This window comes from Papaver somniferum, chromosome 9 (genome assembly GCF_003573695.1).
Source record: "Papaver somniferum cultivar HN1 chromosome 9, ASM357369v1, whole genome shotgun sequence".
Classification (NCBI taxonomy): Eukaryota; Viridiplantae; Streptophyta; class Magnoliopsida; order Ranunculales; family Papaveraceae; genus Papaver; species Papaver somniferum.
The window spans coordinates 41959520-41974666 of NC_039366.1; the positions used below are offsets into that span (position 1 = coordinate 41959520).

Below are 15147 nucleotides of genomic sequence, written 5' to 3' on the forward strand. Positions count from 1 at the left end.
CCTTAATGAACTGGGCTGTGAGCCTTAATGAACTGGGCTTCAGTTTGTACAAACAATGGACAGTGGGCTTCAACTTTTGGTTCAAACCTGGGCTTGGTCTTGAACTGAGAACTGAGCTTGGGCTTTTGGATTGATGTGAGCCAAGCTCAGTTGCAGCAGCAGCAGTGGCTTCAGCAGCAGCAGAAGGGTTGCAGCAGCAGCTGCACAAGCAGTGGAAGGGAGGCAGCAACAGCAGCACAAGCAGTGGAAGGGAGGCAGCAAGCCAAGGGGAAGAAAACAATGGGGCAATAATACAGAGGCAGTTAGCCTAATTCAAAGACAATGGAGAAAATTTACAATGGAAGCAACACAGGGCAACACAGGGCAAAAGCAACACAGGGCAAAAGGATGAAAATTTACAATGGCAAAAGCAAACAGCACAAAAGACACTGCAACTACAAGCAGAGAACAATGGAAGTGAACCAAGGCCTAAGCCAAGGGCATGGGAGATGAGAAGCTAACAGTGGTGACAAAACAAGAGACTTAAGCATACAAATGGAATGGAAAGAGAATTAGCTTGCTATGAGCACTAATTTCTCCCATTGCTCAATCAAAACAATGCATCCTAAGCATACAAATGGAATGGAAAGAGAATTAGCTTGCTATGAGCACTAATTTCTCCCATTGCTCAATCAAATCAGTGCACTGAGGTTTCTAGCCTAACATTCCACTAAACATGTATCACATAACAGGTACATTAACATTACATGGAACACAAACATCAACAGGAACATGCACTAGGAAAATTGAAGAAACTAAACATCACAGTGAACTAACATTAACAGCAGCTTAACATGAACAACAATTTGAACAGAACACATACATGATTAAACAGGAGCAGTGCATGAAACAGCACAAATTGAAGAAAAAAACATTAACAGAACATAACAGTTCTGGACACTGGCTATTCCAGCATGAACCAATTTCACACCCACAGTCCCCTATTTATACATACAATGGAAATCCCAAAAAATCAGTGAAGTTATGGTTTCACCAAAAAGTGAAATTGACTCACCTAACCTACTGATAACAGCCCTAATACGTCGACCCATGCCTCTAATTATACATTCAATCACTTTCCCCCCAAAATCCCCAATTTATGAAATTAGGGTTTGATAAAAAATGAAATCAATTCATACCTAATCTCTGAAAACTGCTACTGACTTCGACCCATGCTTCTCCTTAGTCTCCTGCTCCTTCCCATGCCTTCAATTTCTCTTTCTAGCTTCACTAATTCGTCAACCATTCACCTAGGGTTTCGGCAGGGGAGAAATTGACGAATTAGGAAGGTAGGGGTGATGATGGTGGAGGTGTGGTGGTGGTAGAGGAGTTGGTGATGGAGTCAGAGCAGGTGGAAAAGGTGGTGGTGGTGATGGTGGTGCGGCAGGGTATGGTGGTTGCAGAGGGTGAGGGAGAAAGAGAAGAAGTCGATGGAAAATGGATTGGGGTGCGTTTGTTTTGGGTATAGGGTATTTGGTACTCGGGTGTTGAGCGGCTTCATCAAATTTTGATGTTTTGTAACTCTGAGCTGCGGGATGCGAAGATGGTTGGTAGATCTAACGGTGAGATGAGAGATGAATCGATGCAACCGTTGGATTTTGAAACACAACGAAGTCAACGGTGTTAGATGATGTTAGGTACTGTAGTGTTAAGCGGAAGTATCGAGATTTGATGCGCAGGCAAAGGAGCGACCGTAGGATCTAAATGTGATCTAATCTGAAGGCTTGGAATTTAAGCGCTGTGGTGTTTGGCAGAGACTTCAGACTTTGATGCTCTATGAATGAGCGACCGTAGGATGATGAGTTGGATCCAATCTAACGGTTGAGAATGGAGGCGGGTATGGATATAGAAAATGGGTTTGGGTAAGGGTTTTGGGCCTTGGGTATGCCAAGCCCATATATTCTTTAAGAACAATTCTTCCTTCTTGAGCCCATTCCTAGCTTTTTGGACTTGTGCGCACCATTCTTTGCGGCTTCCTTGCGTAATTTCTTCCGGCTTTTCACTACTCTTCAACTCTTTTCCGCTCCGCAAGTTATCCAGACTTTATTTATTACCTAAAAATGCAAAATTAAGTAAGAAAAATATTTATTCTTGAAAACAATGAAAATACAGAATATGGGATAAAATGTAGAATTACTGCACAAAAGATGAGTTAAATGCCAACAAAAAGGGATAAATATATACAATATTTGGCACTCATCAAATACAATACTTTTAAGGAGCCACAATTGGAATACATTTCTTTGCCCATCCCGCAAAAAGTCCATTTTGAGTTAGACCTTGTGAATCCTGAACCTCTAAAATTAAAAGATTTTGTGCTTAAAAGTAAACCTGTTGAAAAATATAGGTTTACGGGTGATTCATTTGGTTTTTCACTATCACTCTCATTTCAGTCCAATTTTAGTTGTTTGAAACTGTCTATGTTTCAACACTTTGTCTTTTGGGTTGATCCTCAACTCTTTAGACTGTATGTATATAGTGAATTTTCTGTATATAATCTAGTAGGTAATGTTTAATGAATCTTTTATGTTTTCTTTTTTATATTGTGCTAATCCAATATCCTCTCAGTTGAAAAATGTTGGATCCTAGCCATTGAATAATGGAGTTCAAAACTTGCTTTCGCCAATATCCGGTAATCTCTTTCCTTTTCTCTACTTAGCATAGTTCTCATGGTATGTTGTTTTAATTTTGTTTATTTTTTGAAACATTGAGGACAATGTTTAGTTTAGGTTTGGGGGTGAAAAGTAGATACTTTGATAACATGCTATAATTGAAAACATAACTCTTTCTTTTTGAAAAAAAAAAAATCATCAAAATTTTTTTTTTAAAAATTCGAAAAAAAAACATAAAAATGGAGCTCATTTACCTTGAAATGTTGACTCTTGTGCATGTATGTAAACATAAGGATTCTTAGTCTAGATATTTAGGCACCCTGATTATAGCACAATTCACATAGTGATAAGAAACTTGCACGCACACGATCTACCAATACATGTATAGCCTCATCCTTGAGGTGTTCTATCGGAAGTCACGATTGCCAATCACTTTAGAATACTGAACGAAACTTGACTAGCTTGTTCTTTGGTTGGTAGGGATAGAAGGTGGAGGTTACATTAAGAAAGACAACCATCGAATTTAACTGGGTGCATCAAAAAGGGCTACCTCTTGCAAGTGTCATGTAATTTTTTGTTTCTTTTTGCTTATGTATCAAAAGAGTTACCATGTTGTAAATATTTTTTTTCAAAAAAAAAAAAAAAAATCAAGTATTTATCAATACAATCCTCTCTTGTTCCAAAAATAAAAGAGAGTAGTCAATGTAAATAAGAGTCATGTAAAGAGTCATCTTTTGTGTTTTTGTGTTATAAGCAAGGAAGGGTGTATGCCATTGATGTACAACGCGAGTAATTGTGAAATACCTCCAACTCATTCACAATTCTCGTAAAGTCCGGACAGCTAGCTAGATTTCGACCTCGGTTCTTAGCCTGAGAAACTATCTCTTGGTGATTAGTAGTCATAACATCCGATCTTTCTTTACACATGTGTAGATACACTTTACACTCTTATCACATGTCTTTATTTGTTATCAGTGCTAGGATTGTGCCTTTGATAGCTAGATTGACATCTCCATTTTGCTGTGAGCTTCTACTGTCTTGCACATGTCACATTTCATGGAATCTGAGCTTATATTTTGTCCTAGAACTTTGTAGGTACGTTCTAAGCAAACCTTCACGAGACTTCAAAAAAACTCGTCCACTAGGGACACTTAGTGGTTTAAAAGGCTTATTGCATTCGCTAAATGCAATCGAGAGACTAGCGACAGTGGTATAGGTAGGGTTTCCTTAGTTTTGTTTTACTTGAGGACGAGTAAAATTCAGGTTTGGGGGTATTTGATGAGTGCCAAATATTGTATATATTTGCACATTTTCATTGGCATTTAACTCATCATTTGTGCACTAACGCTCCATTTTATCCCATATTCTGTGTTTTCGTTGTTTTCAAGAATAAATATTTTTCTCAATTAATTTTGCATTTTTAGGTTATAAATAAAGTTTGGATGGAATTACGGAGCGAAAAGAGCATAAAAGTGGTGGAAGCCGAGAAGAATCATGCAAGGAAGCTGCGAAGAATGTTGTGCGCAAGACCAAAAGGCTAGAAATGGGCTTAACAAGGAAGAAATTGTTCTTAAAGAAGAAATGGGCTCAGAATTATACCAAGCCAAACTTATCTCCCAAACCAAAACCCAAAATCCATAGCCCACTTCTCCTGTAGCTGTCAGATTGGATCCTCAGCTGAATCCAACGGTCGCTTCATCGCCGATACATCAAATTTGCTACAACCGCTTCACACCACAGCACCTAACTCCATCTTGAGCCGTTAGCTTCGTTGTATCTCACAATCCAACGGTCGCTTAATCCTGTATCCTGGGTGTCGTCCGATTCCATCTAGGTTGATGATCCATCGCCTTTCAGCCGCTGACATCAAACCTCGATACCTCTGCCTCACACCCTATCACCCATACCCATCGACCTTAACCAAATCATCTTCTCCCCAAATTTCTTTCCCCCAAATTCCCCTTCTTCCCAAAAATGCAGAACCGCCTGCAACTCCATCACCACCACCATATCCATCACTGCCACCATCTCCATCTCACCCCAGACCTCGAGCGTCACCACCATTACCTTCCCCCGACAGAAACCCATATCCCTAGTTTCCCTCTCTCTCATTCCTAGCATCATTCCTAGATGCTATGAATTCGGCAGTGAGAAGCTAGGGTTCACTAGGAGTGCAGAGAAGACCAAGAAGGCATGGGTTCGTAGCAGAAAAAGCATGGGTCGAAGTGATAGAGCAGTTATCTAGCATGGGTGGTACGAATTGGTTAGGTAATTTCGAAACCCTAGTTTTGGAAATTAGGGATTTTTTTTAGAACTCATTGTAACTATAAATTGAGTATGTGGGTGTGAGTAGGAGGTATGCCCGGGCTAGCCGGAGTACCAAGCTCTTAGTGTTCTGTAATTCTACTATTTCATCTGTTTCATCCAGTAGTATAATTTGATCATGTTTTAGTTCACTAAGCTAAGGTTGAGATGAAACCATTACTTTGTACTATGTTATTTATGTTGTTTGTGTGATTCTTGAATGCTCAAATTGTTCTATAAAAATTTCAATCTTGGTTTGTCACATTTTGCTCTCACAGTGCATGCCATGTAAGCATTGTAGTTAGGATAAAACTATGTGATTATACCAAAACTCATGCCTTAGAGACTGTTATGAACCCTCTGACTAGTTGTGCTTTAGTTAGACAGTGCTTAGGATTGATATTTTAGTTGTGATTGAATCATCCATTGGTGAAACACCTTAGGTAAGTAATAGACTTGACACCTCTACCTTATCTGTTAAAAGGACAAGAGTATCATAATCATTTGAATACATAGTATGAGTTAATGGTGGATTCGATAACCTTAGTTCCCTCATTCTCACTGTTTACACCCTTAGTTCATTCATGCTCTTGTTTATTAAACATTGCACATTGCTTCCACTGTCTTATATGTGCTCCTTTACACACTGCTTTGCACTGCTGTGCTTTTTGCTTTCAATCACTGCCCAAAATTTTCTGAAATCAGTTAAGCAAAAGCCTAGATTCAACTACACACACCAAGTCCCTGAGAACAAACCCCTTCTTACCTCACTCACTACAACTGACCCTGTATACTTGCAGGTCTAAGTTGTAGGTTCTTTTTAAACCACACCACACAGATGAGGTCAACTTTCAATAAGTGTGCGTTAATTTCGCACAGAAAAAGATGCACATATGGTCAACCAAGGAATATGCAAGCCACATGTACAGAGTTCGAGTCCCACCTCCAGCACACATTTTTGCAGATTTTTTCTAAAAGATTACTCCACCGCATTGCACCAAGAGGAACCCACATCAAGAGAAATAGAGCGCTACAACAAGAAGAAATAAAAGCAAAGAAGAAGAAGGCAACAATAAAACCTTATAATAAGACCTTAATTAAAGGCATCAAAGATAAAGACTCCAACTAAGGAGCCTAGCTATCTGATTGTGGCGTGCACCCTAGTTCGCATACATGCAAGAGGCAAAAGTAAGACCTAATGCGCGTCATAATTCGGAAGCTAGTTATCATGGCTCAAGTGAAAGCTACAACGACCCTGGAGCTTGATTCATGGAGATTTGGGGTGAGAAAAAATGAAAATTCCCATCCAGGAGAGACACCTAAATCGAAAGATTGGGATAATAAGATCTTTCCTAAGGAGTGCAGAAACTCGATCAGGGCGCCGAGGTACACGTTTGAGTCAAGAGTGCCCGAGGCATCTGGAGCGTACCTTGCCACTATTGACAAGTCCTGACTATGATGCACTCGGTCCGAAGATACCCCACTTAGGGTGCGGTCTCGTAACCATAAACCTTATTGGTGGAGGGATAAGAGACTGCAAAATCAACTGGTGGTTGTATTACCGTATGGGAGGAGCCAACCTTAACCGGTAGAGGTAAGCTTCCTTGAAGGGGCAACCAGGGGGAGATAAGGACGACACCCTCCATTAGGGAGCTGAATTGTGCCAAAAGACGGCAATGTCATGGGGCTTCTACTCACGAGAGTATCTAGGCCTGTCGCATTGTCGCATGAAGAACATCCTGAAGAGGCAATAATACAAGAAGATAATAAGGCAAGATCAATGGGTCATTGCATGAAAGTATAAAGACTGCCTGCGATTTTGCCGCCCGACCAAATAGAGGCAAAATAAGACCTCTACTTAGGGAGGAGAAATAAGACCACACTAGAAACAGACATACCTATATATTGTGATTATATGCGATTTTAATAGTGCATGAATAAGGAAGAGAAAGACTAATACAATGTGATACAAGGAGCTAAAGATGGACAAAGAACAAAGGTAAGAAAGATGAAACACAAGCAAGAGCATGCGAGAAACAATAAGTGTGCGAAGATGAACGCTTATACTAAATACAAATCCAAAGAAATGAAGAATGTAAGCAATTTGAAGTACCATCAACATTAGTGCAGCAAAATAAGCTAAGTAACACAAACATTATCTATACATTGCATTTAATCAACAATAGATAAGCATTCTCATCATATAAGCATTAAATTCTCATTATGAAAGCATCGCTTACACATTTCATGGCATAAGCATCTCATACACATTTCATGGCATAAACATCGCATATACATTTCATCGCATAAGTGTTTTCGCTCAATGGTTTCGCATAAGAAACTTGAAAAAATTATACCAACACATGATAACAAAACATAAGGCAGAGGCAAGATAAGATTGAAGAGCAGAGGCAGAGCCATTATACCGCATGAAGAACATGGAATTCTCGTACATTCAACACTTTCTCAAGGATACTCCCCTCGTAGATAAAAAAACAGAGACAACTATGGATTACCAAGAAAATATTTTTTGTTCTTTATCTTCTCGGTCAGATACATTTTCAAAGAAGACACTCATTCATGAATAACAAGAATTCTGACCAATAATGGAGTAAGAGAAATAGAAGACATGTCATAGAAACCACATACAATAGTTCATCAATAACCGACGAAACATCATCTTTGCACTATGGATTACCAAGAAAACATTTTTTGTTCTTTATCTTCTCGGTCAGAATCATTTTCAAAGAAGACACTCATTCATGAATAAAAAGAATTCTCACCAATAATGGAGTAAGCGAAATAGAGTATCATAGAAACCACATACAATAGTTCATCAATAACCAATGAAACATCATCTTTGCAAGATCAAACACACTCAAGTTCAGCATCATCTCAACTACTCCAACGCCGAGTATGTAGAGGCAAAATCGAAAGCAATGAATCATTCCATGAAGAACTTGTGATCAACAACAACAATAATTTCGCATGATTAGTTCGCAATACTTCTTATTCATATTCAAGGACAAATACTTCTTTTATTTCGAGGATTATTACTTCTTATACTTCTTCAAGGATACTTCATACTTCGCATACTTCAAGAAATGATACTTCATATATACTTCTCAAAGATTCGGAACTTCACAAAAGAATAAAGGAAAGTACGTACTTTTTAAGAAAAGTATTCTTTTGCGTAATTCTTTCATCACCAAGGATCAAAGACTACTACAACAACGGATTTTTTCTTAAAGATCGCTCTTCAAGCAATATTCAAGAAAAAAGAGGCAAAATGTAGGGGCGAAGTATCACACCTCTTAATTTTATGCGAAATTGTCACTTCATTACCAAGCGAAGCCGATCGCGCAAAGGATACCAAAGATGACATCACAAAGTCACAATAAAAGCATGAAGAGTCGTGCGACAATAAAGAGCACGTGCGAGAACAACCAACGTGAGTGTGCGAGAATAACGCACGCCAGATCCGAAAATAGGGGAAATATTAGTTGTACTCCACTACATGTTAGCTGTCATCCTCTATGTAAACACCTATATAAAGAGAAAGGCAGGAGAGAGAAAGGGAGGACACACATCTTTGTAGAGAGACACCTTTTGTAGAGAGAGACTTTATTTTCTTTATCATCTTCTTCCCCAAAAACTAGATCTAGAAAGCTCCAAATACTCATGAATGGAGATTCTAAATGTAATACACATGTAATTACAACAATCACTAGTGAAGAACCATGGATGTAGATCACAATGATCGAACCATGTAAAAATCCTTGGGTCCATCTTTACAATTTTAGCACTTTTACCTTGTTTTTATGATAAATATGTTTAGATCTATAGAAATCATTAAGGGGTGTTAGTTGTGGGATTTCCTGAACTACAAACAGATATAAATGTTGAAACTTGTGAATAAATTTTCAAGATTGGGTTCGGTGGGGTTTATATTACATTGCTGCTGCTTCTTTTTGTCATTTGCTATTTACACAAAACGGAGTACTCCAATGCTGCTAATGGGGTGCCAGGTTTAGTAGGGGTGTACGCAAAATCAATTTTGTCATATATGAGTATCTGTTTTGTCTTATTATAGCTTTGGTACACCCCCACTTAATTTGGTACCCCTATTAGCAATGTTGGGGTACTCGAAGCCCGTATCATGAATTTCTCCTTAACAACTCTATGATTTTTCTTTTCTGTCTTTAGGTGTGTACTGTAGTAGTACTGTTACAGAAAGCTGATTCTGTACATAAATTTGTTAGCTTAATTCTTGTGCCCTTGGTATCTCATCACCGGTCCATGATATATTTGAGGTAAATGAAAAGTTCCGGAATAGTTTGAATCTGAAGGCCAGTAGGTAGACTCTCGTTATCAGCTACGCAGTTATTTCCGGCACCTTTGGTTTCAGAATCCAGCCAGCCTGAGATTTCATTTCACATCACCATCCGTGAACAAACTGATTTTTATCACCACAGGAAAGGCTAGTCCCCTAAAATATTGACACGTGACTCTTTGACGTACATGGATCAGATGGATACTTTTGAAGTGTGGTACTACAAGTACATAGAGGCCTAGTTAGCAATTCGGCGAATAATTCGCGAATTATGCCGTATCAATCGGGAACGAATCATACGGGCGACCCGTTGAAAGACCGACCCAGGTACGTGTGTTATATGAAGATCCCGAATTATTCGCGTCTTTTACGTCCCGAATCAACCTTTATTCGTTCGGACGGGAAAAATAGGATTAAGAAATGAGTCTGTATAAATAGAAAATTTGGAGAGAGAATGAAGATTTCTTCTAACCTAACTCCTTCGCCTACCTTCTCAGTCACTGAACAGATCGCACCCAAATTCGTTTTCTGATTTCCTATCTTCAAATCCTTCAATATCTGCTTCTAAGGCTGGCGACAAGGTATGGCATGATTCCATCAACATATTATGTGTTGTATTTTTATGTTTGATTCTGATTTTTTGGTTTTCAATATGATTCAATTGATTCAATTGAATCAACAGTACATCTATTTATGTTTAATTTATATTGGATTGTATTGAATCCATGATTGGTTATATCCTTAGGTTAGATATTTTGTTACTGCAATTTTAGTTGATTAATAATATTATGAATAATGAATTAGGTTATAGATTTATGAATAATATTATGAGCTTAATTTGGATTTATATGTTTATAAATTATTATCGTTATTCGTTCAAGAAATTCTCTTTCTCTAGTTTTGTTGATACTTAAAACTAGTTTCAGTGTGTATTTGGTAGGAGATGACGAAGATAAAAGACAAATTTTGGGAATATGCCGAGAAACTGAATAACCGTTTCAAATGTAAGTACTGCAAAAGAGATTTTCCTGGAGGAGTAGCAAGAGTGAAGTCTCATTTATCAGGTATTAAAGGCCGTGACATTGCTGTTTGTGCACAAGTACCTGAGGAAGTACAAGCATCTGCTGTTATTGCAGTTGGGGAGGCCGGTGTTAATGTTAGTGGGACTAAAAGAGCTAAATCATCTACTGGGAGTGTTGGGGAGAGCATTGTTAGTGTCTGTGAAGAACCAAGATTGCAACAAACTTCAATACCTGCAATGCTCAGCAAAAAGGATAAAGATGCGGTGGACATGAAAGTATCTCTTTGTTTCTTCTTGAATAACATTGCTTTTAATGTTATACAGACAACATGGTTTATTGAGATGATTAAGGCTGTTTCGGAATATGGTATTGGATATTCATTACCTAGTTATTCTACTCTTCGGACTAAGTTGGTTGTCAATACTAAAGCAGATGTGGAACGTTATGTAAATGAAGTCAAAGAATCTTGGAGTTTAACTGGATGCACCATCATGTCAGACATATGGACAGATATGAAAAAACGTTCGTTTATAAATGTGATTGCTTACTCACCAAAAGGGGCAATATTCTTAAAATCAGTTGAAAGATCCGGAGAGTCGAACACAGGTTTATTTATAAGGGAGGTACTTTTACCAGTTATTGAAGAGATTGGTGCTGAAAATGTAGTGCAAATTGTGACCGACAATGCTTCAAACTATGGACTTGATTGTAACCTGATCATGGAAGAGTATCCCCTCATAATCAAATCAAAGTGTGCTGCTCATGGAGTTCAATTGTTGTTTGAGGATATATATGATTCTGTTGATTGGGTTAAAGATATTTTTCTCAAAGCAAGAAAGATATATGACCATTTCTATAGGCATATCATTCTTTTGGACTTAATGAGAGAGCATACCAAGAAAGATTTGAGAAAGTATTCTAAAACCAGGTTTGCGTCTCACTTTCTTATGTTTCAATCTATTTTAGATGTTGAAGATGGTTTGAGAAACTTGGCCGCATCGGTTGAATATAGAAACATGTTGTACAACAAAGGAGTTGTTGCTGACATAGTCAAAGAGCTTATACAAGGAACACCATTTTGGGAGGATGGGAAAGAGTTAATTTCAGCAATGGAGCCATTGGTATAGGTATTACGGTTAGTCGACGGTGATGGGTCAACTTCAGGCTACATTTATGAAGCAACAGATAGAGCACGAAAGGCAATTAAAAAACGATGTGAAGAGGATCCTGTTAAGTATATGCATATATGGGAATTGTTTGAATTCAGAGCGAAATCTAACCTGCTTCATGAGGTTCATGCTGCTGCCATGTATTTGAACCCTCCTTTCATGTTTGATGGAAAGATTTCATATACTAATGAAGCTGTGCAAGCTGCCTTGTCATATATTTATGACAAACTGATTGATACCACTGAAAGAACCAAGTTTTCGCAAGAGCTTTTACTTTATAATGGAAAACATCCAAAGATCTTTACAAGCATCTCAATAGATCAAATCAGTAATTGTCATCCAAGTAAGTTTTTTTTTTAATGAATTTTCTTTTTTGTTTTTGGATAATTAGTCGTATCTAGGGTGTATTTTTTATCTAAGTTTATTGCCTTATTATAGGGGTGTGGTGGGAAGAAAATGGAGGCTCTGTTCCTATACTAAGAAAGGTTGCCATTCGTTTATTAAGTCAGCCGTGTAGTGCTTCAGCATGTGAACGTAACTGGAGTGCTTTCGATGCCGCACAAACAAAAAAGAGAAACAGATTGGCTCCACAGATGTTGGAAGATCTGGTGTACATAAGGATGAACTCGTTAATGCTGAAAAATTCCGTGAACTTTGAGTTAAAAGATAGAGACCCAATTAATCTTGAAAATCTCGCAGAGTGGGACACTGAACTTGTTGATGGCAATCTGGATGAAGCTATTGATGAAGGTTTTGTAGCCGATGCTCAAAGTGACCTGAATGCTGCTTGGATGGATAGAATGTGTAGCGGCATTGGGACATATTCGAGAATGAATTATCGTCACCAGTAGGTATTTAATACTTGGAACAAATTAGGCTCTAACTGACACATCTAATTGCTTAATCTGTGTCTATATTTTGATTTTTTGTGGAGTTAAAACATTACTCCAGTAACCTAACTTGTTATATATGCACTGGGACAGGGTATAAATAGACTGTAATGTATCTATGTCTGCCAGAATCTAAGATATATATTATATATATGTATAAATATTTTGTATTTCGAAGTTCGAACTATGTATTTGCAGGATTATATATAAATTCTGAATATCTGTTATTATACGTGTGCCGAATTTTCGGTGACGAACTCATATTTGTAAATCGAATTATATACGTACGTATGCCGTTACGTATTACTCCCGTATCACGAACCGTTGACCGGATTCTTGACCGAATTTGATTTTTACAAATCCGTATAATACGCGTACGTATCCCGTTCCGAACGTATCCCGTATTGCGAATTCCTAACTAGGCATAGAGGTAGAGTCTGTTCAGTTCTGTTATATGAACAGTTAGATTGATTTCATGTAAATATATCTTCTCAGCCTTTTCTAAATCAATCAAAAACACTAATGCATAATTAATACATAATCAATCAAAAACACTAATACACAATTAATTTGCTGATCTTGTTACTAAGGTTGGGTGTTGTGAATGATTTGCAGTTGTATTAATTACAGATCTAACCAAAACCGATAAATGTAGGTAGACTAGGATTTTAAGTGCCTTTCCCCCATCTATCTAGAGCTATTTACAGTAGCTTGTTGTAATAGTGCTCACAGAATGTGGCCTCGTGGATCATCAGTCGCTCTCAATGCGAACGTGTATCCCGGTACTGCTCAAATTGGTAGTAATGCTGCACGTACAATTGGGGATTAATGAGGATGGATGTAGTTTTTTTTAATTTCGAGAGAGATTTTGGAATGGAATGTGTGGCATTTGGTAAAGCCATGATGGCAGATCGAGATTTAAGGTTGAGTTGGTTCTTAAACAGTTCTGCATTCGCTGCTCTTTTAGGACTTGAGCTGTTTGAGAGGCTGAAAAATATTCTTCTTGTTGCACCATGTACCTGTTGGGCTCTCACAATAAACTTGTCATGTTGCCATTTGCAAAAGAGAGATATTCTTCTTATTCATGGAATAAGCATGAGAAACTATGACGAAGACTAAGAATTGGTCAATTGACTCCTCATCTCTAAAAACTTAAGTAGAAACAGACTCATCATCAATAAGAAAATAAACAGCTCTTCTGTTCTGCCCCTAAAAACAGAAAAAAATCATCACAAACCAGGACTTACTACTACAAGTTGTCTTTCGGCATCTCCTGCAACGATCCACTCGTAAACACGCTACAAATCTTCTAACATTAAAAATGCATGTGGCAGCATCAGGAAAATTATTGACCAAATCATATCCCGACACGTGTTAATTATTGACCTCGTATAAAATCCCACGTCACCACAATATCTTAAGGACAAAGAATAGTAAATACACCTAGTTTTAGTATTATTTAAGGACGGAGACATGAAACCCAGTTGCTTCCGCTTGTCTCTCTCTCTCTCTCTCTCATTTCCTTGTTGTCTCCACGATCCGCGATGATGATTCAGGATTTCAAAACGGGGGCGAGAAGAGATTAAGACTGGCATAAAATGGAGAATCAGTCGACGATAACGTACGATAAAATTTCTGTTTCATCTCCAACTTCTTCAAACAAGGTAAGATGTTCTTATTCTTCTTCTAATTCTTTATTAGCAGTCTCTGATAGTAAACATGGGCGTTCAAAAGCACAATTGTGTTTACAAAAGATTATGGCTATAATTTTATCTGGATCGTCTGAAAAAGAGAAGAAATTTGAGGATAATCATGAGAAGAAGAAAAAAGGTTTCGGGTTTGATTTAAATCCTAGATTAGGTACTAATGATGATAACTGGTTTAGTAGTGATTCTAGTGGTGTAATCGGAGGTGCTGAAAGTAATGTTGAATTTACTTCTGCTGTGGTTTTCGATGGAAATTGTGAAGGGTAATGTGATCTGAAAGGAGTTGATGTTATCGAAGAAGAAGAAGAAGAAGAAGAAGAAGAAGAAGAAGAAGAAGAAGAAGAAGAAGAAGAAGAAGAAGAAGAAGAAGAAGAAGAAGAAGAAGAAGAAGAAGAAGAAGAAGAAGAAGAAGAAGAAGAAGAAGAAGAAGAAGAAGAAGAAGAAGAAGAAGAAGAAGAAGAAGAAGAAGAAGAAGAAGAAGAAGAAGAAGAAGAAGAAGAAGAAGAAGAAGAAGAAGAAGAAGAAGAAGAAGAAGAAGAAGAAGAAGAAGAAGAAGAAGAAGAAGAAGAAGAAGAAGAAGAAGAAGAAGAAGAAGAAGAAGAAGAAGAAGAAGAAGAAGAAGAAGAAGAAGAAGAAGAAGAAGAAGAAGAAGAAGAAGAAGAAGAAGAAGAAGAAGAAGAAGAAGAGGTTACTGATTTGGAAACACCAGAAATCGAAGATGTGAAAACGGAGGAAATGGTTGTTGAAAAAAGAGAAATGAAAAAGAATGGAGAAAAGGGGTATATGGATTTACTAGTAGAGGCAGCAAGATTGATTTCAGGGGATTTTAAGGTGGATGAAACTGATGAAGAGACAAAGAATCGGGTTGAGAAAACTGATTTGAAACGAAGAAAATCAAAGAGAAATAAAATGTTTGATGTTTATGAAGATTTTGAAGATATATCACCAGTTGTGAAATCAAGAAGAGGCAGGAATCAAGTGTTGCCTTATAGATATAGGGACTCTGTTCTTGATCCATGGAAATGAACTACTAGTATGAGATCATTTAAGAGGGTTTCTAATAGAAGCAGGA

At 37.7% G+C, this 15147-nt stretch overlaps 1 protein-coding gene across 1 annotated transcript; it reads left to right on the forward strand.

Moving 5' to 3' along the window:
• Positions 1–10231: 10231 nt before the first annotated feature.
• Positions 10232–11437, forward strand: LOC113311864. The gene has a single exon (XM_026560659.1). It carries the CDS (start codon positions 10232–10234, stop codon positions 11435–11437), a length of 1206 nt encoding a protein of 401 aa, XP_026416444.1.
• The last annotated feature ends 3710 nt before the right edge of the window (positions 11438–15147 follow it).